General features: G+C 41.9%; 1 protein-coding gene across 2 annotated transcripts in view; it reads right to left on the bottom strand.

Moving 5' to 3' along the window:
* Window positions 1-15,041: 15,041 nt before the first annotated feature.
* LOC137272780 (uncharacterized) overlaps window positions 15,042-24,593 on the bottom strand; it is a 41,714-nt gene continuing 32,162 nt past the window's right edge. For both annotated transcript variants that reach the window (XM_067805171.1, XM_067805172.1), the window contains exons 2-4: window positions 19,709-19,909; window positions 19,127-19,252; window positions 15,042-18,315 (exon numbers count right to left, since the gene is read on the bottom strand). In XM_067805171.1, the coding sequence (XP_067661272.1) occupies window positions 18,113-18,315; window positions 19,127-19,252; window positions 19,709-19,909 (530 nt within the window). In that variant the 3' untranslated portion in view covers window positions 15,042-18,112. The remainder of the gene's footprint in view (window positions 18,316-19,126; window positions 19,253-19,708; window positions 19,910-24,593) is intronic.

Below are 24,593 nucleotides of genomic sequence, written 5' to 3'. Positions count from 1 at the left end.
CTTAGTATCTCTTTTACGGTGTTCGTCCATCAGAGTGCATATACGGTACCCAGCCATATTACCTTTGACTAATGGAAAAGAGCGTACAGGATTTGTGATTGGTTGGTTTGTTGTTTAAAGTCGCGCTCTAGAAAATTCAAGTCTGTCAATAATCGCGTTTTCCCCAGATAATCCAGTGATCAACAGCACGAACATCGGTCTACGAACTGGGATACAATGACATGTGTTAACGAGTGAGTCAGCGAAACTGATTACTCGATAGCGTTAGTCACCTCTTATGATAAACGCATGAGTTTTTTGTCAATTCTGACCCGGATCTTCACGGGTCACAGGATCTGTGAATAACGTGTGTATATGAAGTGAATGAAGGGTACGTAATACATGTTTTTTATCAGGATTTTGGTAATTATGTGTTTGAAATTTGTTTGTCGGTGCCGTGAACTAACTGTAGTCCAAGTTGTCAAAACGTTCGCTCCTCACGTCGGAAGCCAGTTCCACTGCCAGTTTCACTTGTCACATTATCACAATGTATGAACCTCATTTAGGTGGTGTCCTCCGAGGTAAACCAAATGGAATGTTGTTAAAGTGACATTAAACAACACTCATTCACTAATCTATGTGTTACTGCTGAGAGCTGACCTGATACCTTCTCACCTTGACTTCACTTATTATACATTCAGTAGCATTTTGTGAAAATGTGAGCAATTCTTGGTGTATATAAAAATGGGCCTTCATTATTAAACCAATGCATATAGGTATTAAATGCACACATCACAGAAACAAAAATACTCTCTAGTTCTAATATGCTAAATTAGATTCCGTCGTTTGAGCAGCGATTTGAAATGCAGATTAGAAAATCTGGTATACCTGATTGGGGGCATTGTGTTAGATTTATGCTATAAAAGTGCCCATAAATTCAGGAATTAATACTGATAATATTTCCCATTATTTATGCCATATTAATGTATTTGTACATGCCTTTCAACGTGGTGCTGAATGTTACCACATATTTTCCAGTTGGGGGCATTTCGTGCGGAACTGGGGGTGGTGTGTTTAACTTCCTGTACTCGAAAAAGGAACTGGCTAATTTCGTCAAATTCTTTGTTTTTGTGGCTGCCTTGGTGCCAGACTGTGCACACGTGTACATGTGATGGCTGTTGTTTGCGAGGGTTCCTAGAGCGACCAATGGAAAGCATTTGTCTGAAATGTTTGATGAACAATTTCTACTGTAGAGTTACGTCCCTTGGTCAAATGCCAGATTTGTCTCGATTTTAGAGCTTGCATGCACATGGTCTCTGGGTCTGGATGTATTAAAGTGGTACTACTTGAATCAGTTTTGACTTCCTTCCTTGGCAACATTCCAGGAATATCAAGGCGGGGGACACCAGAAATTGACTTCATAAATTGTACCCATGTGGGGAATCGAACCCGGGTCTTCGGCATGACGAGAGAGCGCTCTAACCACTACGCTCGGGTTGTTTGAATGTTTATAGTTGCCTATGTGCACCTGTACCGGTAAATAACCAAATTATTAACAGTTTCCTTTACTTAAAATCGTAATTGTTTTTGTAACACTTCAACGCGACACCTTTAACGTGACAGAATTCTGAAATTGATCTTACGCATTCCTGCATTGCACTGAACGCCACTTCTCTATATGTCTGTGGTGGGCTTAGAGTTAACGACCCCGACAAGAACTATCTACCTGAGCAATAAATGATTACAGACAGATTTGTGAGTTCCGGTGAGGGTTATCTCCCTTGTCTGCATGCAAACTGCCTTTAAAATGACATGCCTTCAGAGATCTGTGTACAAACGCAAGCACTTGTAACTCACTGACAGGTTAAGATAATTACGATTAGAAAGATTGCTCCAAGTGAACGAATCAGATGACTACTTATTTGCCGACTGGAGTTTAGTTGCAGATTGCCGATCTATCATCTTTATCATCCAAAATGTTTTCACAGTTTTTATAACAAGATCTACGATAAGTTACTCGACAACTGAAACTATTATCCAGAAAAGACATAATTAGTTTACACAGTGGATAAACAGTCTGTTGTCGAATTTACAGGAACCTCCTAGTCAGAGATGTACATTTCAGCACGTGATAGTTGTATATATGTACATAGACTTGCAATCGACACATGTCAACGCTGTAAAGCATGTGCGAGCCGACGACGGGATTGTTTCGCACGGCGCGCTGAATGTTAGACATTGCTGTCAATTGGGTTTGGATTGCATACGTGGGAATAACATATTGTTTATGTTGTCTACACCTCGAAACGCTATTTCAAGTTCGCTGTGTCTCTCGCGTGGACGTTTTAAGTTAATTAAACAGTTAATTCTTTCTCCGACGTTGTAAGAAGATTAATGATATGTACCTTGTATTAAAACATACGATGTAAATACACATGGAAAAAGCATTATGTAGTTTATGAAGATTGATGTAAAAAATACATCAAAACATTTTCAGTATTTACACATGAACAAAAATCTTCACTTAATGAAAACTTTGGCAATGGAAACTTTAAAACGTCGTTGTACCTGTCGCCACCCTAGACTAAACAACCAGCCAGTATATGTAAATGCCCGCCCACGTTTTAGCATACTAAACACATGGGAGATTTATAACTGAACAAGCAAGCTAAGTGGGAAAATGACAACACAGCAAATCTATTAGTTTGTCTCACAGTCCCTGAATCTCATAATGTTTCCTACAGCCTTGCCCGGCCTGCAACGTTAAAGCCGTAAATGAAGCAAGTCTCGATTTCCTGGGATTCCGAATCTCCAACCTTATTGGGGCACCTCTTCAATGAAATGGATTAAAATCGTTACCATAAAGGTTATTTGTGATAACTCAGAAACTAAGCATTACTGTACAAAACTGTTGCTTCGCGGATTATTCGTATCAAATAGTATTTCTTGTGAGACTGAATTCGGCGGTTCCTTTTTTACCGTATGAACATGAACATTTCTATGTCTGTTTTACCCTGTGAAGTATTGAAAATCATTGGTAGGGGCTGGCCATGTGTGTCTGTGTCTGTGTTTGTGTCTGTGTGTCTGTGTCTGTGTGATGGAGAGGCCAAAATATCAACTGGCAGAGATAGAACAAAGCGTTTTTTTCAACAAAACAGGGTCAAATTAGGTACAATTACGTGTTAATCGCCTGGTAAACGAAGACTTGTATTATTGAAATTTGATACCTGTGGCTGACGTTTATGTACTGCCATCCAAACTAAGATATGTATTAGTTATTTTTGAATGTCCATTATTTATCTTAAACTGTGTGTCATATATAACGCGCAATGCACGCGTAAATACGTCATCTCAGATTTGGGATCATATCACAAGCTGTTCCGTCTGTAAGCCAAACATAAATCCTGACACGTCTCTAATTAAATCGTCAAGTCTGCAGAGAACGCAGACCCTTAGAACAGACACCAGACACTGACTGCAGATCTGGACTCGCCGCACCGATAAGGTGGTCTATCTTTAAACATCTCCTGATATACAATTAAGTTTGTGTTAAATTAAAAAAAATATATTTTTAAACATGTCCTCTATTCTATCCTCCGCCCCGTGAGATTCAGCACGTTCTACGCGCCTGCTTTGCAGTGTTTCTGGTCATTGTTTATTCCTGGTCTCGCTGTTCCAAGCACATGCTGTATATACAGGTATATTCTTGGCAGGTTTGCCTTTAATCACAACTAACGTTCGGTGCTGATAAATGCCATATTTTAATGAAAGAATGGCGCCATGCCGGTCACCGACCTGTCGTCGTAACAACGTTGTTCGTGCAGGCGTCGTCGTTCTCGTTGGTTTCTGGACACAAAAGGGTATGGCGAATGACTGAGTTGGGTTCACATCGCTGTTGGTAATATTCCAGGAATATCACGGCGAGGGACACCGGAAATAGGCTTCACACAATGTACCCATGTTGGGAATCGAACCCGGATCTTCGGTGTAACGAACGTGTTACCACCTCTACAAGGGTGTAGATCAAATAGTGAAACACCTGTTTCTTCGTTTGGTTGTTCTGCCAGCTGTATGACATTGGTCTGTAAATAATGGAGTCTGGATCAAGCTACTGATCGATATAGTGAGCGAGACCTTGCGAGCCAGGATAGGAAGACACACTCTCAGACACCGGAACAGTTGATTCGCTTCAAACAACAAGCTGGGGATGATAGGATTCATTCAAGCCCTGGATCCTCTCAGGATCTGCGGGGTGGAAGATAACCGCCGACTATATGCTGTGAACACAGATTTAGGGAACTGTGCCCTCTCCAGAGCGTTTGTAGTACACAAAACGTGTGTGTCTGATTGACATAGTCTGATGACAATATATGTTGGCCATCATATTTAACAAATAAATCAATGTTACTTCTAGGCTAACCCCAGCGAACTCATGTCAAGCTTGCGGTGAACCGACATGAATGGGTATTGGTTGGTCACAATGTGTGACAAGACTAGCATAACGATATCCCAACAGATGGGCAGAGCCTTTGTTCTGATACATGTGGTCCAGACTCGACTGTTCACAGGCATCAGTGGTATTTCTTACTCATTCGGTCCACCCTCCCACTCACGTACTCACTGATTTACTCCCTCTAATATATTTACAATGTCTCACATAACGCTATACAAGCAGATGCATACATCGTGACAACAGGAGAGTAATGTGAAACATTGCCCTAACACAGTTATGTGTGTGTCTTTTGTTTTTCTGCCAGTTCACACAAGATATGAATAATATAATCTCCCTGTTTTTGTAATGTTAAAAAACCCAAGCCTGTTTGCAATTGTTCATAATTTTAAAATTTGATATGTCCTTCATTAGAAGATATAGCTGGTTCTCCTTAGGAATATGTAAAACAAATTAAACATAAAGCTTCTTCAAGTCAATTTCGTGAAAGCAGCCTCGAATATTAAGTCTCTCCTATTTACGAGAAAAGAAAAACCGATATTATTTTTACCAGAAGCACATATCACTCATTCAAAACAAACATCACATCTTATATAAGCTCCCAGATGCATTATGTATTCTATCCTCACAAGTTGGGCACAGTTCTAAAAAAATCAATTCTTAAAAATGGTACAAGGCATCAACTGAATCATTTCAATAGCTTGCAATTAAATTCCGATTAACAGCGGAAATCCGGGCGCGGCGAAACCTAAATCGGTTGACAACATAAAAAATACTCTTAAATTCCTTGTACAAGAGCTTCTGAAGAGCAGGTTTTGACCGACATTTTGCTCCCGCACAGCAAGCCCTACAGTGCATCTCATCAACGTGATGGCGAACATGTATAATATCCCTATCTCGAGTGATGAAATAATTGTCTAAACATTTGCGGTTAAGTTCAAACAATTTTCATATGTAGGCTACCTTGTTATGAAAAAAATGTCTGTGATGCTCGACAATAAAAGTACCGCTCGTTAATCATGAGCTAATGCCGCGATGACGGAGCGCATCAGAGGCTAGAAGTACACACACCAAGGAACATATTTAAAACACAGGGTTCTTCTTTTTCCAATTGACGTACATGTCAAAAAACTGTGTTTTATTCAACATGATGGCAGATCCTAGGTTAGGGATTATGAAAACAGGATGATAACCTTTTCCAAACAAACACTATATAAAAAATATTAATGTCTAAACGAACGTCCCCAAGAAAGTGGTAGGTGAAATGTTTGAAAGATTATTGCAGTTTTGATAAGGTTTTGCTTGGTAAGAATGTAGAGGTGAGTCCTGATACACAAGGAGATACAGGGATGTCACATGCGACTTGCACACCATCAGCTCTACTACGTCAACATTGCCATTATTAGACAGACAAATCTCAAACAGTCTCACACATCTGTCTTGAAAATCAGCGAAAACATTACAATGTGAAAAATGCGTATGTGTGTAAAAAGTGTAACTCATTTTCACCTTATCGTGGGCACATTCTGTTCCAAAACTTGCTGCAAGGCCCTACTGTTCGTATAGTTTCTGTTCCATAAACATGCATGCATTTACGTTCGTTGTGAACCCAAACTGTATCTAAACATGATGCTGGCTAGTGCTGCATCTTGATTTAGTTCTGTACTGAGAAAAAAACACATTAGAGAAGTTGGCATCCACAAATCTGGCTTTTCTTATGCTTTGCACTTCTAAATGCCCTTCAAAATTTAAGTCTTGTATTGGATCTAAGGTTGTGGACAATGTCTGTTCCTTAACCTGCCGCGGATCAACTATTTCTATGTTTGCTATGCACCTGCACTGCATCTGCTGGAGTTGGTCCACACTGCATCTTAACATTAGCACAGATGCTCCTGCATCTACATTTGCTATGCACACGTACTGCATCATACTTTGCTTCATATCCGTACTAGAGTGTCATTTGTAACATATCTCTACTGCATATAAGGTTGTTTTGTATCTGTCGTGCATCTGAAGTTGTTGCAAACAAAAACTGCATCTGAACTTGATACGGATCCGCACTGCGTCCAAAAGGCTGCAGACATGTTCATTTCCTAAACAAGCTGCAGACAGGTTCTGTTCTTAATTATGCAGACTGTTCTGTTCCTAAACATGCTATAGCCGGGTTCTGATTCTAAACATGCTATAGCCAGTTTCTGATTCTAAACATGCTGAAGCCAGGTTCTGATTCTAAACTACCTGTGGATATGTTCACTTTCTAAGCATATTCCGGACAGGTTCTGTTCTTAAACATGATGCAGACAGTTCTGCTCCTAAACTGTCTGCCAGACAGCTCTGTTCCCAGACATGCTGCAGCCAGGTTCTGTTCGTTAACTCTCTGCAGTCAGGCTTCCAGCCAGCACAGTATTATTGGTACTTTGGATCAACAGTCAATTATACAAGGCTGACTTATATATACAGGTTTATAAGAATATAAACGCTCTAACAAAACACAAACAGCTAAACATAAGTGGAGGTGAAACAGCGCACCCAACAAGTGAAGCACAGCCGTGTTTCCGAGACACAGTTACACATACACTCAACATAAGAACACATTACGCAAGACGAAGTTGTTTCAATGCACAGAGTGACGTTAATGATATTTCCTAGTTTTTATCACAAACAGCAAGGAGTTTGTTATACGACGTCCCCCATTTTTCTCCTAGCTTTGCTTTCATCTTATCTCTTCCTAAACGTGCGCCAAACTGTACAACGCATTTTCCCGCCATTCAGTTGCCAGGTTCGAGTTACACGATAGACACAGCATCAGACGTCACGAGCGGGACCATACCTAGCAGTACACGGGAGGGGCTAATATGAAAATTTTAATTACAAACACTTGAATAATTATTGTTAACATGTACTCCCGACGTCAAGGTCGAACCCCGACCTTCACTGGGACCTAGCTGAATAAAAGACTATTCATCGTCCGAACTTACTTCTTAACCTGCAAAATGGTAAATGATGAAGCTAATTTGTAAAGAAAGATTTGAGCCAGAATCGTGCATACAGCCTTTATTGAGAGTCGGGGGCGTTTATAGTCGCCTCATTGTGAAGGGAAATTGGCTTCAGAATAATGTCAAGCGGGGTGCTTTCGTTGAATTAACTTTATGTTTCTGTGTTAATGTTACATGTAGCATATGTTTGGGAAACTGTTTGGGCTGTTAAGGATGTTTTTAGTGTCCAAGCAACAGCATGGTGGAAATGGCCTTCACACTTTGTACCACGAGAGGAATCGAACCTCCGACGTGACGAATGCTTTAACCACGAAGCAACTCACCATGGATCATGCCTCTGGATACACATTTCACGATGAGCAAACAGTTGCACCTGGAACCTTAACACGTTTTCTTGGTACAGACAGGGACCAAAGACTTTTGATTTTTTACTTCATCAAACTTTGTTCATTGGTTGTTTTTGTCGTTTTACATATTTTCGTACGGGTGTTTATTTGGCGTTAATATAACACTATGAGATACCAATCAGGCAATGACATCTGATAAATATCAAGGTATTCTACTTACTACTCGGATCCACCAGGGCCGAAAATCCAAACTAAACCCAAATAAATGTAGAATGTAGAGTTTAGTTACCCTTGTATGCACATCGACTTAAATAAACAGAAAGTAGTCAGAACCAGAAAAACGGACCTCTCAGTTCGTTACAAGCATGTGCGATATAAACGCAGTGTACTCTATTTGTGTCTGTTTGCGCGAAGGTTCCCCCAAATTAAAACAAATTATCCCTAGGACTTAAATTCTAATTGAAAAGGAATAACTGAACAAGTGAGTAACATACAATCTAGTGGCTGACATTATGAACCTGGATCCACGTGATAGATGTTATACAGATGTACATGTTCCTGTAAATAAACGTCCCTCACTTCAAACAGAAACACATATTGTTAGCGTTTTGTCAAATAATATGAGACAATACTGAGTTAGGCAAACGTTTGCTTATTATTCTTGTGCCCTAGCCATGCTGATTAGATAGGAAAACATCCGTAAAGCATTACATGAAAGAAACGGGAATCCCGAGCAACAAAACGAGCTGTAACACTCCACATACTCGCCCATGAAGCCACCGGCTGTGGGTCTTCACAGACAATTAGAAAACAAAAGACAATGTAATCATCCCTTATGCAGTGCTTAAAATAATTTGAAACACAGAAATTAAGAAAATTCATCAGTTCTTGAATAAACCCAAGGGTTGTAATGTTGTTTGTGTTGCAGAACGGTGTTAGTTTATTTAAAAGTTGAATCCAGTATAGAATGATGTTTTTTGCAAGCCAGATGGGAGGAAGTGGTTTGTCTTGTATTTTTTTCTGTAGAAAAGAATGCTGAGCCTTGTGTTTCAGATCACGTAACAAGATCGTCGGAACAATGAATATAAGGATCTCCCAAGGGTTTGCTGAGTGAGGCGACACGATGAGGCACGTACATGCTGGAGTGATGTTACACATGTAGACAACCACTTGTACATTACGTAATGATAAAAGTTTTGTGTGTGTCCGCGTGTGTGCGTGCGGTGGAGATTTATTGAATTTGTTTGTAGCCATGTAAGTGACTGACAGGCTCATAAAATATCAAGTGCTGTGGTGGCCGTAAAAGGAAGCGTCGTTAAGAGTAATCTGCACTGACTATTAACAAACATAGCACAGACGTGATCGTTCGCAAAGTTTTTTGGATGAATCAGTATGACATATGTATACATGTGTGCATGCAGATAGGTAGGTGGGTAGGCTGTCAGATGGGTGGTTGGGTGGGTAGATGAATAAGTAGGTAGGTAGGCAGACAGGTCGGAAGCTAGGTCGTTAAGGTCACTGTTGGGGTAACACCAGAAATGGGCTTCACACACTGTTCCCATTTGGGGATCGAACACGGGTCTGAGGCGTGACGAGCGAACGCTTTAACCTCTTGGCCACGGGTGTTCGGCTTATGCATAGGGAAGCTAGAACGTAGGAATTTGGACTCATCGCTGGATGGGTAGATGATAGTGGGTAGATATCGGCAGCAAGGTGGATGGCCTGACAGGGTGGTGGGAGATTGTTGGTAAGATATAGATAGGATGTTGGGTTGGTAGATATCGACAGGAAGATAGATGGGCTGGTAGGTTGGCGGGAGATCGTTGGTTAGAGCTAGATATGAGGGTGGGTTGTTAGATATCGGCAGGAAGGTGGATGGGCTGGTAGGCTGGCGGGGGATCGTTGGTTAGTGCTAGATATGAGGGTGGGTTGGTAGATATCGACAGGAAGGTGGATAGGTTGGTGGGAGATCGTTGGGTAGATCTAGATAGGAGGGTGGGTTGTTAGATATCGGCAGGAGGGTGGGTCGGTAGATATCAGCTGGAAGGTGGATGGGCTTGTAGGTTGGTTAGAGATCGTTGGTTAGAGCTAGATATGAGGGTGGGTTGGTAGATATCGAAAGGAAGGTGGATAGGCTGGCGGGAGATCGTTGGGTAGATCTAGATAGGAGGGTGGGTCGGTAGATATCGACAGGAAGGTGGATGGGCTTGTAGGTTAGTGGGAGATCGTTGGTTAGAGCTAGATATGAGGGTGGGTTGTTAGATATCGAAAGGAAGGTGGATAGGCTGGCGGGAGATCGTTGGTTAGAGCTAGATATGAGGGTGGGTTGTTAGATATCGGCTGGAAGGTGGATGGGCTTGTAGGTTGGTGAGAGATCGTTGGTTAGAGCTAGATATGAGGGTGGGTTGTTAGATATCAGCAGGAAGGTGGATGGGCTGATAGGTTGACGGGAGATCGTTGGGTAGATCTAGATAGGAGGATGGGTTGGTAATTATAGGCAGGAAGGTGGGTGGGCTGATAGTTTGGCGGTGAGATCGTTGGTTAGAGCTAGATAGGAGGGTGGGTTGTTAGATATCGGCAGGAAGGTGGATGGGCTGGTAGGTTGGTGGGAGATCGTTGGTTAGAGCTAGATAAGAGGGTTGGTTGTTAGATATCGGCAGGAGGGTGGGTTGGTAGATATCGGCTGGAAGGTGGATGGGCTTGTAGGTTGGTGGGAGATCGTTGGTTAGAGCTAGATATGAGGGTGGGTTGGTAGATATCGACAGGAAGGTGGATAGGCTGGCGGGAGATCGTTGGTTAGAGCTAGATATGAGGGTGGGTTGTTAGATATCGACAGGAAGGTGGATGGGCTTGTAGGTTAGTGGGAGATCGTTGGTTAGAGCTAGATATGAGGGTGGGTTGTTAGATATCGAAAGGAAGGTGGATAGGCTGGCGGGAGATCGTTGGTTAGAGCTAGATATGAGGGTGGGTTGTTAGATATCGGCTGGAAGGTGGATGGGCTTGTAGGTTGGTGAGAGATCGTTGGTTAGAGCTAGATATGAGGGTGGGTTGGTAGATATCGACAGGAAGGTGGATAGGCTGGCGGGAGATCGTTGGGTAGATCTAGATAGGAGGGTGGGTTGTTAGATATCGGCAGGAGGGTGGGTTGTTAGATATCGGCTGGAAGGTGGATGGGCTTGTAGGTTAGTGGGAGATCGGTGGTTAGAGCTAGATATGACGGTGGGTTGTTAGATATCGAAAGGAAGGTGGATAGGGTGGCGGGAGATCGTTGGGTAGATCTAGATATGAGGGTGGGTTGTTAGATATCGGCAGGAAGGTGGATGGGCTGGTAGGTTGGTGGGAGATCGTTGGTTAGAGCTAGATATGAGGGTTGGTTGTTAGATATCGGTAGGAGGGTGGGTTGTTAGATATCGGCTGGAAGGTGGATGGGCTTGTAGGTTGGTGAGAGATCGTTGGTTAGAGCTACATATGAGGGTGGGTTGGTAGATATCGACAGGAAGGTGGATAGGGTGGCGGGAGATCGTTGGGTAGATCTAGATATGAGGGTGGGTTGTTAGATATCGACAGGAAGGTGGATGGGCTGGTAGGTTGGTGGGAGATCGTTGGTTAGTGCTAGATATGAGGGTTGGTTGTTAGATATCGGTAGGAGGGTGGGTTGGTAGATATCGGCTGGAAGGTGGAGTTGCTTGTAGGTTGGTGGGAGATCGTTGGTTAGAGCTAGATATGAGGATGGGTTGTTAGATATCGGCAGGAAGGTGGGTTGGTAGATATCGGCTGGAAGGTGGATGGGCTTGTAGGTTAGAGGGAGATCGTTGGTTAGAGCTAGATATGAGGATGGGTTGGTAGATATCGACAGGAAGGTGGATAGGCTGGCAGGGAATCTTTGGTTAGAGCTAGATATAAGGGTGGGTTGTTAGATATCGACAGGAAGGTGGATGGGCTGGTAGGCTGGCGGGGGATCGTTGGTTAGAGCTAGATATGAGGGTGGGTTGTTAGATATCGGCAGGAGGGTGGGTCGGTAGATATCGGCTGGAAGGTGGATGGGCTTGTAGGTTGGTGAGAGATCGTTGGTTAGAGCTAGATATGAGGGTGGGTTGGTAGCTATCGGCAGGAAGGTGAATGGGGTGGCGGGAGATCGTTGGGTAGATCTAGATATGAGGGTGGGTTGGTAGATATCGGCAGGAAGGTGGATGGGCTGATAGGTTGGCGGGAGATCGTTTGGTAGATCTAGATAGGAGGATGGGTTGGTAATTATAGGCAGGAAGGTGGATGGGCTGATAGTTTGGCGGTGAGGTCGTTGGTTAGAGCAAGATATGCGGGTGGGTTATTAGATATCGGTTTGAAGGTGGATGGGCTGGTAGGTTGGCAGTGAGATCGTTGGTTAGAGCAAGATAGGAGGGTGGTACATATGGACAGAAGATGGATAGGTTGGCGGTGAGATCGTTGGTTAGAGCTAGATATGAGGGTGGGTTGTTAGATATCGGCAGGAGGGTGGGTCGGTAGATATCGGCTGGAAGGTGGATGGGCTTGTAGGTTAGTGGGAGATCGGTGGTTAGAGCTAGATATAAGGGTGGGTTGTTAGATATCGAAAGGAAGGTGGATAGGCTGGCGGGAGATCGTTGGGTAGATCTAGATAGGAGGGTGGGTTGGTAGATATCGGCAGGAAGGTGGATGGGCTGATAGGTTGGCGGGAGATCGTTTGGTAGATCTAGATAGGAGGATGGGTTGGTAATTATAGGCAGGAAGGTGGATGGGCTGATAGTTTGGCGGTGAGGTCGTTGGTTAGAGCAAGATATGCGGGTGGTACATATGGACAGAAGATGGATAGGTTGGCGGTGAGATCGTTGGGTAGATCTAGATAGGAGGGTGGGTTGTTAGATATCGGCAGGAAGGTGGATGGGCTGATAGGTTGGCGGGAGATCGTTGGGTAGATCTAGATAGGAGGATGGGTTGGTAATTTTCGGCAGGAAGGTGGATGGACTGATAGGTTGATGGGAGGTACGTTCAGATCTAGGTTCACGGATGAATAGATTTCATCTGCAGATGTAGAGTTATTTAAAAATCTATTTTGAATGAGTGTTTGATTGGTTGCTTGATTGCTTGATTGGTGGGTGACTGGTAGGTAGGGGAGTCGGTAGGTAGGTACAAGAAAGATGCGTTATAAATATTTAAGCCTTTTAATTCGTTAAATTATATATAACGTGATGATATGGGATGGTTGTGTTTGTGTGAATAGTTTCATCGCCGTGCCTTATATCAAGCGGCACCGACACTACAACTTGGCGAATTTAGGATGTCTTCGCTCTTCGCTCGAGACGGCAGCTGAGAACCAGAACCAGTCACAGAAAGACTGTTGTTTTCCTACCTCTTCCAGCAAAAGATCGGAGATGTGTCAAGCTTTAAAGTTAAACAAAAGATGTCATTCTTTTGACGACACTCAGTTTTCATACGAACATTTCCACCTCTTAACAGGTGAAACCCCTTTTAACATGGCAAACAGCTTTTGTAACCAACTGAAATTTGTTTGTCAGGGGTTCACATTTAAAACGAAATGTGCTACGAATACCAAACATTCTCCCTTTACGGTAATTAAAACCTAGAATAATGTAATCAGTTATCCTCGCGTATCTGTGTCATTTCACCAAGTGCATGATTTTTGCTATCCAACATATTTCAACATGTACGTGCAACCGCCTGCAGTATTTCAACACAGTGGTAGATGGTTGTTACTGTTATCTCGTCAGCGCTGAAATATTTATGGAAAAGAAAAAACTCAGAACTTTCTATTCGTGTTTTCCACTGTTATATATCAGATGTTTTTTTTTCATTTTTATATTACAGAATAATCACGTCGTAATGTAAAGGTATGATCATTTATTTCGAGAAAATTCTCGCAACAATAAAATGTCGAGGTGAAGTGACGAAGCGTACGAGGCCTATCAATATTTTACGTCTCTTCTAACACTAATCGTTCCGTTTCGCAACGATTTAACACAAATAAAACAAACTATCAAATGATTAATAATTAATAAACCAAAACGTTCTAAGAGAACATATAACACAGATTGAATGCTACCTTACGACTCTTTGTATGTGTCATGGTATTGTACCTAAACTTCGGACAGTTATGGGGGATTATCTGAAGCGCTAGTACAATATCCTCTGTCATGCCTTATCTGCACAGTCATGTCCAGGATTCACTGGCTTACAGCGTTTCACTGCATATTTGTCTGTATTGGTGACTAAAATTATTGCTCTCACTTCAGTTTCATGACACGCAGTCCAAGCGTTTGACACAGTTACATGAACCGTCCTACACCCAACTGCCTCAAATCATGACTGGTGTACTCAAGTATTCGACTCGACAAGCAGACGAAATCATGGCTACGAGAATGAATCGTTTGTAGATAAATGTGAGCGAGTTGGATTTTAAGACAGCTTTCTGGTCATATCACGACTTTTGTATAATGTGCTGTAAAGCTAATTCTAGATGTAGGTCAGGATGTAAGAAGCGTAGAAGCGATGTTGGCAAACCTAGAAACCTCGGGAGGTTTTGAACCATGATCACAGGTTCCTTGTGAACCAAAGGGAAACAAATCCACACACCTGGGGTAAATGAATCAGGGCCACCTGTGGCCCGAGTGTAAACCAAATACCTCTGTAGTTAGAATCTGTCTGTACACGGTCTTCAGGGTTATCACGGGTTATGCTGTATTGTTCATTCTTTGTGGTCCTTGTAATAATTGAATCTGGATCAGACACACCAGCGAGAGCAAACACAATTAATTATCCACGCCTGTCACTTATTTCTGAAAACAAAATGTGAAAAACTAGGTGGAGGTCCTCTGTGAGAAAGAAAATACTACGTACAACTGTTTATCATTTGTAGTTTATTTGTAGTATACTCGGACTGCCAGCCTTGTCATCAAAATTTGTATAATCATCGTTATCTTCATATGCCGTTGCCTTGCGGCCTGAAAAGCTGTAAAGTTCTATTCTGTTCTGTTCTGCTCAGACAATCTAGGGCACGCAAGTGGATCAAGCCAACCAGATCAAATTTAGAACCTGAATCGACTAATGACAGGCTCAGGTTGATAGTGTGTAAAATTGCTGACAAAGGTGTTTCCACAATCACCCAATCGTGTTGGAAAGGCATATGCTCATCCCTGATATATAGTTTAAGTTTGCTTTTTAACTGCCTTTCTAAAATTCATTTAAATGGAGCGTATCAATCAGATCGCTGTTATATACATGAGCTACACACTGGAATAGAATTATGACTTTATTTTCAATAACATGAAAAGAGTTTGCAGCGACACATCATATAATTACATAATATTTTGATATTCATCTGTACATTAAACAATGACATATAGACAATGTACACTTACAGGCGATGATTACACGACGTATACACAGTGGTCACGAGTAATCAACTATACATCAATGTACATACTTTGGCACCATGGAAATATTGGATAACATTATTGCAATATTGCATTTTGTTTCAGAGATAACAGTTACATCTATTTACAAGCAGAACTTACAGGAAGAGCTTATCACAACATTCGCATTCGACATTTGGGTCAAATGCTGAAACATATTCGCTAGTCTTCTTAAAATTTAACTAAAACTGCAGCCACGCACTGAAACGAACATTGGATTTTTTTAGAGTTCCACGAGGGAAATGGCTATCAATATCAGTCTACATCACTCTGAGTTTAACAGACTCGTATTTCGTATCCTTGACTAGTAACACATACTCTAAAATGTAAGTTTCCACAACAAGCATAAGGAATACATATAACTTAGGTTGAATAATCTTTTATCATCCAATACAGTTTTCCATAGGAGACTGACAAAGACAGCTGGGTTTGCACATCCTCTGCAGGGTTTTGTTTTATTGGTCGCCATCACCATATGGTAATTAAGGGCTCACTTCTCATAAAAACAATTCAATGATAAAGACAATCTCCACTCGTGGCATGTCAGTACACAGTGAAACACTTGACATAATCTTAGCCTGTTCTGTATTTGCTGACATAATTGCTCTGTGCGGGTAACTATAGCTTTAAGTCCTTTTACATGTCATTCCGTGAAAAGACTTCATACGTTGTATTTAAAGGGGGGAATTCCACCAGTGATGAGTCCGAGGCCCAAGATTTAAGTCACCCCAGCTTCCCTGCTTTTCTGACGTGAAAGACACTGGCGGAGACCCAGTATAAAGTCGTTTTCCATGATGACAATACGAGGGACAAGGGTGGACGTAGGGCAACGCTGTGTAGCGATCTACAAGGTGATCTTACCACTAATATGCTCGCAACCCTCATACCTTCACGTAGACCTAGGACAGCAGACTTCTGTACCACGGCACTTAGGAACAACTTGCACAGACCGTTCTCAGAGCTCTAACTATCCTATCTATGTCAGTGTATGAAAGATGCCACTGTGTTTAAGCTAAGATCGCTTTGTGCAAGTTAACCCATGTTAGTCACGACAAACACACCGAGTCGGGAGTCCTCATTGACAGAATCGTACCCTCCACAACCACTACAAGATGTTCTGATACAAACACAATTTTGCAATGATGACAACGTGTAGTTTTCAATATATTGGCTGAGAACAGTAACGATGAAATTATAGATTATACGAAATTAAATACATTATAGCTACTTGCTATTTACAATTCAAATGCAATTTATGCAAATCAAGGGACAACAAAGTCAGCACTAAGTTAATGCAAAGACAGAACGCCTTAGATTCAATCTTTCATGTCAAGGGATCGTTGACATGGAAAGGTAAGGGGATTAACATCTATCTGTGATTCCCGTGTGGTTGTTAGTTTGGGGACGAACTAATTACAGAAGATAAGCATTCATTATACGTTGAATGGTTTCCATATTTCCCAAATACTGAGACCATGTGTACACGGTTTGAAACAATATGGCCAACATCGACCCACATTTCTCTGAAATACTTACATGTTCTAAGTAAAGCACATAAAAATATTAGCTCCACAATCTGCCTTCTGGAACTATGTCATGGAAGGGCGTTTTCTCGTCTACTTACACACAAGATAACATATACAACATGATGATATATAGTCGGCTTTCACCATATCGAAATACAATATTTCAAAATATATGGGTCTTCGTGATAATCCTTTACAGATCAGGTTATGTTGAAGACTGTGGATCTCACAGTAGCGTGATCTGCCTGGGCAACGGTATAACGAGACATTTTGACGATGTTCTCGACGTCGACCTACTGTGGCGAGAATATCGGGAAGATGAGTCTGCTTAAAGTGACCCCATAACGCATGTGGCACTAACGGCTACCACGTAACCAACAGTATCAGCAGCATATGTCAGTGTTATGGCCTGTTACAACCCGTGTCTTACAGAAGGCACTTGGTACATTCACCATTCACACACAAGCCCCACGCAGTACGTCAATACAGATAGGATTCAACGTGGTGTCTGCCAAATATGTCATTACCGTCATGATCTCATTTAATGCTACGTAAACGCTGAAAGTGTTTTCTTTGCCTACACAAAAGACTAGCTTAATCGTCCTAATTACTCCTGGAATTCACATACATGAATCTGCACGGAATGCTCAAACAGATAGAATGCACAAATGCGGTATATCTGTCGTTAAAAAAATAACAAAGAACGGGTTTGGGGGCTGTCTGAAGAGTAGCCATGAACTGAAATATAGTTTGTATTGCATACTCTAGCGACACTAGATTTTATACATATAACATCTATTAACGGCACTCAGCTGCGGTCTACAAAAACATCGAATCTGAACCAGAAAATACAGCGATTGATTTTCGAAGCTCCACACTCTGTGGCTACGGTGGCATTCATCCACCCAGGTGAACGAGGAATCTAAAAGTTATGTTGGGTAGTATTCCATCTATGTGACGGGGGATGCGCACAGACACTATGTTAAGATAGATGGAGCCTATCGTAACCCGGAGTAAGTCAGTGAGTAGGTGAGTTATCACGGCGGTGGACACAAAAAATGTCGTATCCCGAATGCCAAAACGGACAAATATGGAAACAGTCTTCAGACAGCCTCCATGTACACAACAACATGACATGATATATCCATAGCCATTCTCACATCACAGAATCCGCATGCAAATTTACGTCACAACACGTATGACGTCATCGTACACGTGATGACCATATATCGAAATTGCACGTGTGACAGCACATGAGTGCATGAATACAATATCACCCGATTGTAAACCATTAACTATTTAAAATGTCTCTTTGGTATAACCGGTCATATTATTATGACCTGTGGCAGTTATTAGTCTATAATAACCATCACGCACTGTTTACTGAACAGTAACGCTGGCACTCTTCAAAAGTTTTGAAATTGTTGTTGTTTCCATCACAACCGCCGTAAATGAACCTGTCACACTCCATCGTCTCCATATTGAAATAATACCTCGGAAGTGCAGCTCGGCATGTTCCGACAATCTTCGGTAATGTACACCGCTCGTCTAAACCTTCGGGGCCAGGTGTAACTGAAACCACAAACAGCAACATAAAAGAATTTTTAATAAAAGTATTCAGTCATATGAACATGATCACGGCGATGTTTGTTTACTACACTCAACACAGACAGTGTAGGCCTTGACATTTAAACCTGTTACGACTCAAAGAATGACCTGTTACTTTGAGACGGCGGTTACCTAAAAAGTACGCTCGTTAAGCCAGGCCCGCCATTTCCCGACACGGGTAGAATATGTTCATTTATGGCGCCGTTGCCGTCATAATGATAATATTAGTGGAACAAGCCTACATGTTGCTGTTTTACAGTTTCTTAAACCACATTATTCCCCCTACTGCCCAGCCGTCCCACCATTGCTAAAGCTCTACATGAAGCAAGTCTGTATTATTTCCCGTTTTCGATTAACTTGTTATTATCACCAATATATTATATATATATATATATATATATATATATATATATATATATATATATATATATATATATATATATATATATATATATATATATATATATATAGACACACACACACACACACACACATTCAGTCTCCTGTTTTGCAACAGTACAGCATTGAACTCAGCAGCATATATAGGTCCCCCTGCGACCGAAAGCATGAGGAACAATCCACCCACAATCAGCTAGGACAGTGTGAGACCACACAGCCGGCTCCTACAAACATGTCTCTGCACAGGCACATTTCCATCCAGTGGCCACATCATTTCTTTGGTACCATGCATCATGCTTACATTTAAACAAACAATATCGAAAACTGTACACACGGACATCCCGTATGCCAACAATGCAGGACATGCACGTCTCACCTTTTGGGTCACTGTAGGGTCCAGAGCCGAACTGACCATATTTAGGTTCATAGTCATCGAGGGAGACAGCTTGCTCGGGAATAAATTTGTACTGTAATTCGTTCTCACTCTGCATTCGCTTCCTCGCTGAAACAAAATATGTTGCATTCAATAGTGTATATTCTCTCAATTCAATTTTGACGTCTCCACTAACTGGTCTACGAAAGATACATAACAAAAGCACGGATGTTGGATTAAATGTCTACAGACGGATAACGTTTTAAGCGTTGTCAAATGTTACTGTAGACCCCAGTTATCTATTTCTTGTATAGATGATACTGGATATCCGTAAGATACCTTTCTGGTGAATTATTTCAAACTTACAGAATATCCAATGAGATAATCGAAATTACGAAATTTCCCACATGGAAAGTTAGTGTGAACATGGAATACAGTTTCAACGTAGCACGGTACTCAGAGGTTAAGAAACGTAACGCCATGTCACTTCGTTCCACTATTCAGCACTGAGAACGTGATGCGTAATTTCAAACAGCGGAAAGATCCTACACTATTTTCTAGCACCATCGGTAATGCATTGCTTACGTTTGCATTCTCGTTGTCCTATGGGGTCCCACTGCACATGTTTATGAAAGGGATCCGGTACAGCCACACACGTGATCACCGAGGCACCAACCAAATAGTAGCCGTCATCACATCGCACGTGCACAGTGGCGCCGAGACTGAAGTCAGTGCCGTCAATGAAGCCGTGGTCAGGTGGCTTGGGAGCCTCACATTTCCATGTATCTGAAACGAAATATACAAATTTAGTGCACACATACCAGCAGGATGAACTTTCGCTAAGTCTTACCACGGGGAGGAATCTCACTGGGAATATTCTCATGTTCCAAAACAAAACATATCTTTAAAGAGGAACCACAATCTATCCGAATCAATAATCTGTTTCGATCCAACTTCCTGACACAAATTCCCTCACTGAAAATCGATATGTCATGTCCAGGCCCTGCTGAGAGAGGAGTTTCCATTATTGATCTCAACAAAATTTTAATGAAGGAAGCACAACGTCGCTGTGACGTACGTATCTGGTACAAAATCTGAAACAATACCTAATATAGACTATTGAGTTTAGAATGGTCACACACAGATGCAAGATATAAATCCTATATGTCGGTAATATTCATATTCATTACATGGGTTAAAGGTCAGTCGTGGTCGTAAATCTGGTACCACCAATGTATCTTTTTTCCATTAGTGTCAAGATATATAACACATCAACAGTGAACATTATGACCAACTGTTGGGTGCGCCACCACCCTTCACCGTAAATTGCACCTCATTTGTCCTCCAGTACAACTACTGATGGCGGCAAGCTCCACCTGGGAGAGAGAGACGTATGCAGGTTCGAGGGTCATGTCGCTAGCAGGTGTCTGAGTCAATACATAACGACCACCATACGCAAACACCAAGTCGCGATGGGTAAAACCGACGACAAGCGCCACGAGTGGAGAAAGTGGCAAATTGTTTTCCGAACTAGCTTGTTAAAATTGACAGCACGTTACTCATTTGGGGGTTTGTTGTTGGAGGGTCCGTAATCCCGTCAGTCTGGATGTATTAGCATGAGCGACGAACAGACAGTGTGACGTCACGCCAAGGTAACGTCAAGGTCACGGCGTGACACAAGTCTGTGCTGCTTGGGGTTAACATGGCCGTGCGAAGTGACCTTTGCGAACTGTCTGCACTGTCACCGGTAGGCCATTGCTTGGCCACAGTTGACGACCAACACAGCTGTTCAGAGTCCAGGAGAAACTGCTTTTGTTCAAGTCTCTCCACCGCTACGTAAATGCTCGAAAATTTAAATTCTGACTCAAAACGTAATGATTCAGATTAAACACCCTCCTCTATCACCTCGAGACTCAGTCTTTTTCACTGACAACCCTACTATCTCAAAATAACACGATCGATGTTTAAACGGCTATACACAGTAAAAGGCTTTCCGTGCTCGTCCAAAATAATGTAAGATTTGGATGGTGTCACGGGTGAGACGTGATTTCACAGACTGTCCCCTCCCAGAGGTGGGTTTAAACAAACTATCATAAACTCCTTATCTGGTGATTGGAATGACCACAGGTACAAGCGTTCGCTTGTCACATTGGGCCACTATGTCGAACACCCGAGTGTGATTCTCAACATGGGTACAGTGTGTGAAACCATACTGGTATTTCAGACTTGGTGATTCTGGGGTGTTCTAAAAGCGTTGTGAAATCAGTCACTTTCACTCACTCTTCCTCCGTTACGTTAATCAGTTGTCTGTGTATAGTTAAATGTCATGCTCCTCAGACTCAGTCCCGGATATATAGCAATTCAATCCCCGGCAAGGCCTTGACCTAGGACTCGAACCCTCATACATTGTAAATAGAAATGGTTCTGTCCTGAGAGTCGAACCTGCATACATTTTAAGAATGAATTGAATACCCATGGTCTGCCGTTAGACATCGTATTTAGCAGTGCTCGTCCTAGACCTCAAGGCTGGACATGGCAGTGAAAGTTGTCACTCTACGGACTCGAATGTAAAAATGATAATTTCCGACAGGCTGGCGTCCTCATAGAACAGAATTACCATACACGTACGTTCACGGGCTTAGCATTCAGTACGGCCTTGGAGCAAGGTTAACGCGCGTATGACCGACCCAACAACTCTGAAAGTCAAGCTTGAAAATCAACAAAGTATAATCAGGGTTGCACAACAAAATATGTCTTGAATTTCAAAATAACTTTACATTTAGAGTTTAATAGCATTTGAATGATCCAAAACGAAACATATCGGGCACCGCTCAGGTAAAACACGTAATAGGATGTGGAAGGAACAAAAAAAGTCTTTATACATGACATTTTCCACACACAGATGCCTTTTGTGATATTTCATCTGTCAAAAAGACAACATGTGTAGGCAATACTCGGCACGTGAAACGAATACTATATAGATGAAGCGTCGTTACTTTCCACATATAAGAAACATGCATCTGTCCGTTGTGAGTAAAGTCGTGAAGCAAACATTATCTCCCAGTGCACCAATTGTATTTCAAGTGTTGCAACAATCTGGATTTGAATCACTCTGATTGGTGGGGCTGTCAGCATGCACGGAATGTGCTGTGTGTACGGAAGTGTCTACCTCCGTCCCAGTCCGAACTAAAATAGAGAAGCATGTTGCGCTGATGAGGCGCTTGTTTGGTCCGTGTCTCTGATTGTGTTCGTGATGTATTTTGTTTTTGTTCTTCAAAGACTTCCTACAGATCCACGAATAACGCTGTAAACACCTTTTTGTCTCTTTAAAGGGGAAATGGGTCTGCAGTTTACGAGTGTGAAAGAACTTTCACTTTCTCCTGACAAGAGTACACGGTGAGCTTTCCAAACTCAGTCGGCATGGTTTGATCTTACAATTTTCATAGGCTTTAGATTTTAATAGGCTTCTAATGAAAATATATTGACGCTGAGAAGTTAGTGGGGGCGCCCACTTTAACAATATTAAAACAATACCAGAGCGGTTACACCAGACATCACGTTCAGTTTGATGAGCAAACGCTGTAACGAAACATGTTACCGACGTCCCTGTATCAATGTGGTATGAGAGCTGCTGTTGTCGACATCACATCTAGTATTTACAGAAAATTCTTCCTAACATACTTAGGATGCTTGGTGGGCACTCAGAAATTGGAAGGTAACATAACAACGTATGGTATGGACTTACAACTTTATTAACTTTAACTGGCAGTGGGTGTGGCAGAAAAACGATGGCGGAGTACACGTTCCCATTGCGGTGTTCCCTGTATTTGATTGATATATCAATGAGTGGATTTTTATGCTAATGTAATACTTCATCCCGTGACCGAGAAAGTATGGATGTGGCACGTTTACGTTTACACAACCAGCGAGGCCTTGTACAAATATGTACCAAAACTCAGGTATATGATTTATGTTTACATAAACACAATCCATTTACTACTGAGAAACCCCCATAATGGGTTAAAATATCGTACGTTCGTAGTTATGTATACAACTGCGTGAGGTGCATTGTTTGCAATTCATTCATAACAGGCCAACCTTTATCTTTCTTCAATGTACCAGGAGCGTATTGAAGGCAGTAAATAAGTATGTCCAACTCAGGCAGTGTGATGTACAGAGCTGGAGAGTGTGTGGTCAGATACGCACGTCGCATTAGAGGCCATTTGTCATCCACTCCAAATGTCAGTAAATCATACACTAAAAAGCATTACATGAAAACCCAAGTACAGCGGCGCGTGGTGGCAGCGTTCATTACCCATCCACTTGAGAGTGTGTGTGACACAGTTGTAATGCGAATCAAATAGCCCCGTCACATCGCCGTCATTCATGAGCCAAGAGGTGACAGGATCCTATTGTACTCGCAGATCGGGAGATATGAAAAATAAGGTCCAACGCATATGTTCACATACTGCGTTTTAACGTACACTTTGTATGGAATTCATTTACAACTGAAAGTATTTCAAAACCCTTTCTACTATTGTTATTATAAAGGAAGCCTATGTGATAAAAGCTTCAGTGCCTCATAATAACCCCTTGTAAGTACCTTCCTGTTGATTACACTATATAGATAATAGGACAATTAACAAGCACATGCTACCCAATGAAGAAAAGCATTCTACGGTAAATATCATATCACCGACCACACACAGATGCAACACCAGTATCTATCTAATGGAAATGAGTGTTACATAATTAGTGAATGACTGCACAAAATTATACATTAAGTGTGGCAGAGTGCAATACTCAAGCCAAACAAATATCCACATGGCGTTGTGTTTGGGCCTTTGAATCAAGCATGGTGCTGGTGTGTTTCAGCACCCTTGTTTTTCGCGTTTTTGACGATGTTTCATTTCACTCAAAATCAACGAATATTGAATCAGTTGCCTCACTGTAAGTTCTACCATGTCGTTTAATTTGCCCATAAGGCTCACAAAAAGTTGCATATACCTACTTAGCGTATAAATGACGTCACCAAGTCTACATATAGGCATCAGTTGTTACCGTGTTCCCATACTTTTTGTTTGTAGTATAAATACAAGCCACACAGCGTAACTTCTGATATAAAACGCGTGTAAATGAAAGAGTTTAGATCAAGCAGCCCAGTGACTGAAATCATGAACAGCAACCCTCACAAGACAGGAATATAAACTCTATACCTCAGATTTGTTTAAGGGTGATGTCCCTGACCAACAGTCTGTATGTAAACAATACACCCATCGACCGTTTGTTGCAACAAATATGTGAACACTGAAGTTGACTCATCTGACCGTGCCAGAGCCGCAAGTTCCAAGCTTAGCGAGTGAGTGAGTGAGTGAGTTAAGTTTTTACGTCGCTTTTAGCAATATTCCAGCAATGTCACGGCGGGGGACACCAGAAAATGGGCTTCACACATTGTACCCATGTGTGGAAT

This window comes from Haliotis asinina, chromosome 2, assembly GCF_037392515.1.
Source record: "Haliotis asinina isolate JCU_RB_2024 chromosome 2, JCU_Hal_asi_v2, whole genome shotgun sequence".
Classification (NCBI taxonomy): domain Eukaryota; kingdom Metazoa; phylum Mollusca; class Gastropoda; order Lepetellida; family Haliotidae; genus Haliotis; species Haliotis asinina.
Note: the sequence above shows the minus strand (reverse complement) of the source record. Positions and strands in the feature narration are given on the sequence as shown.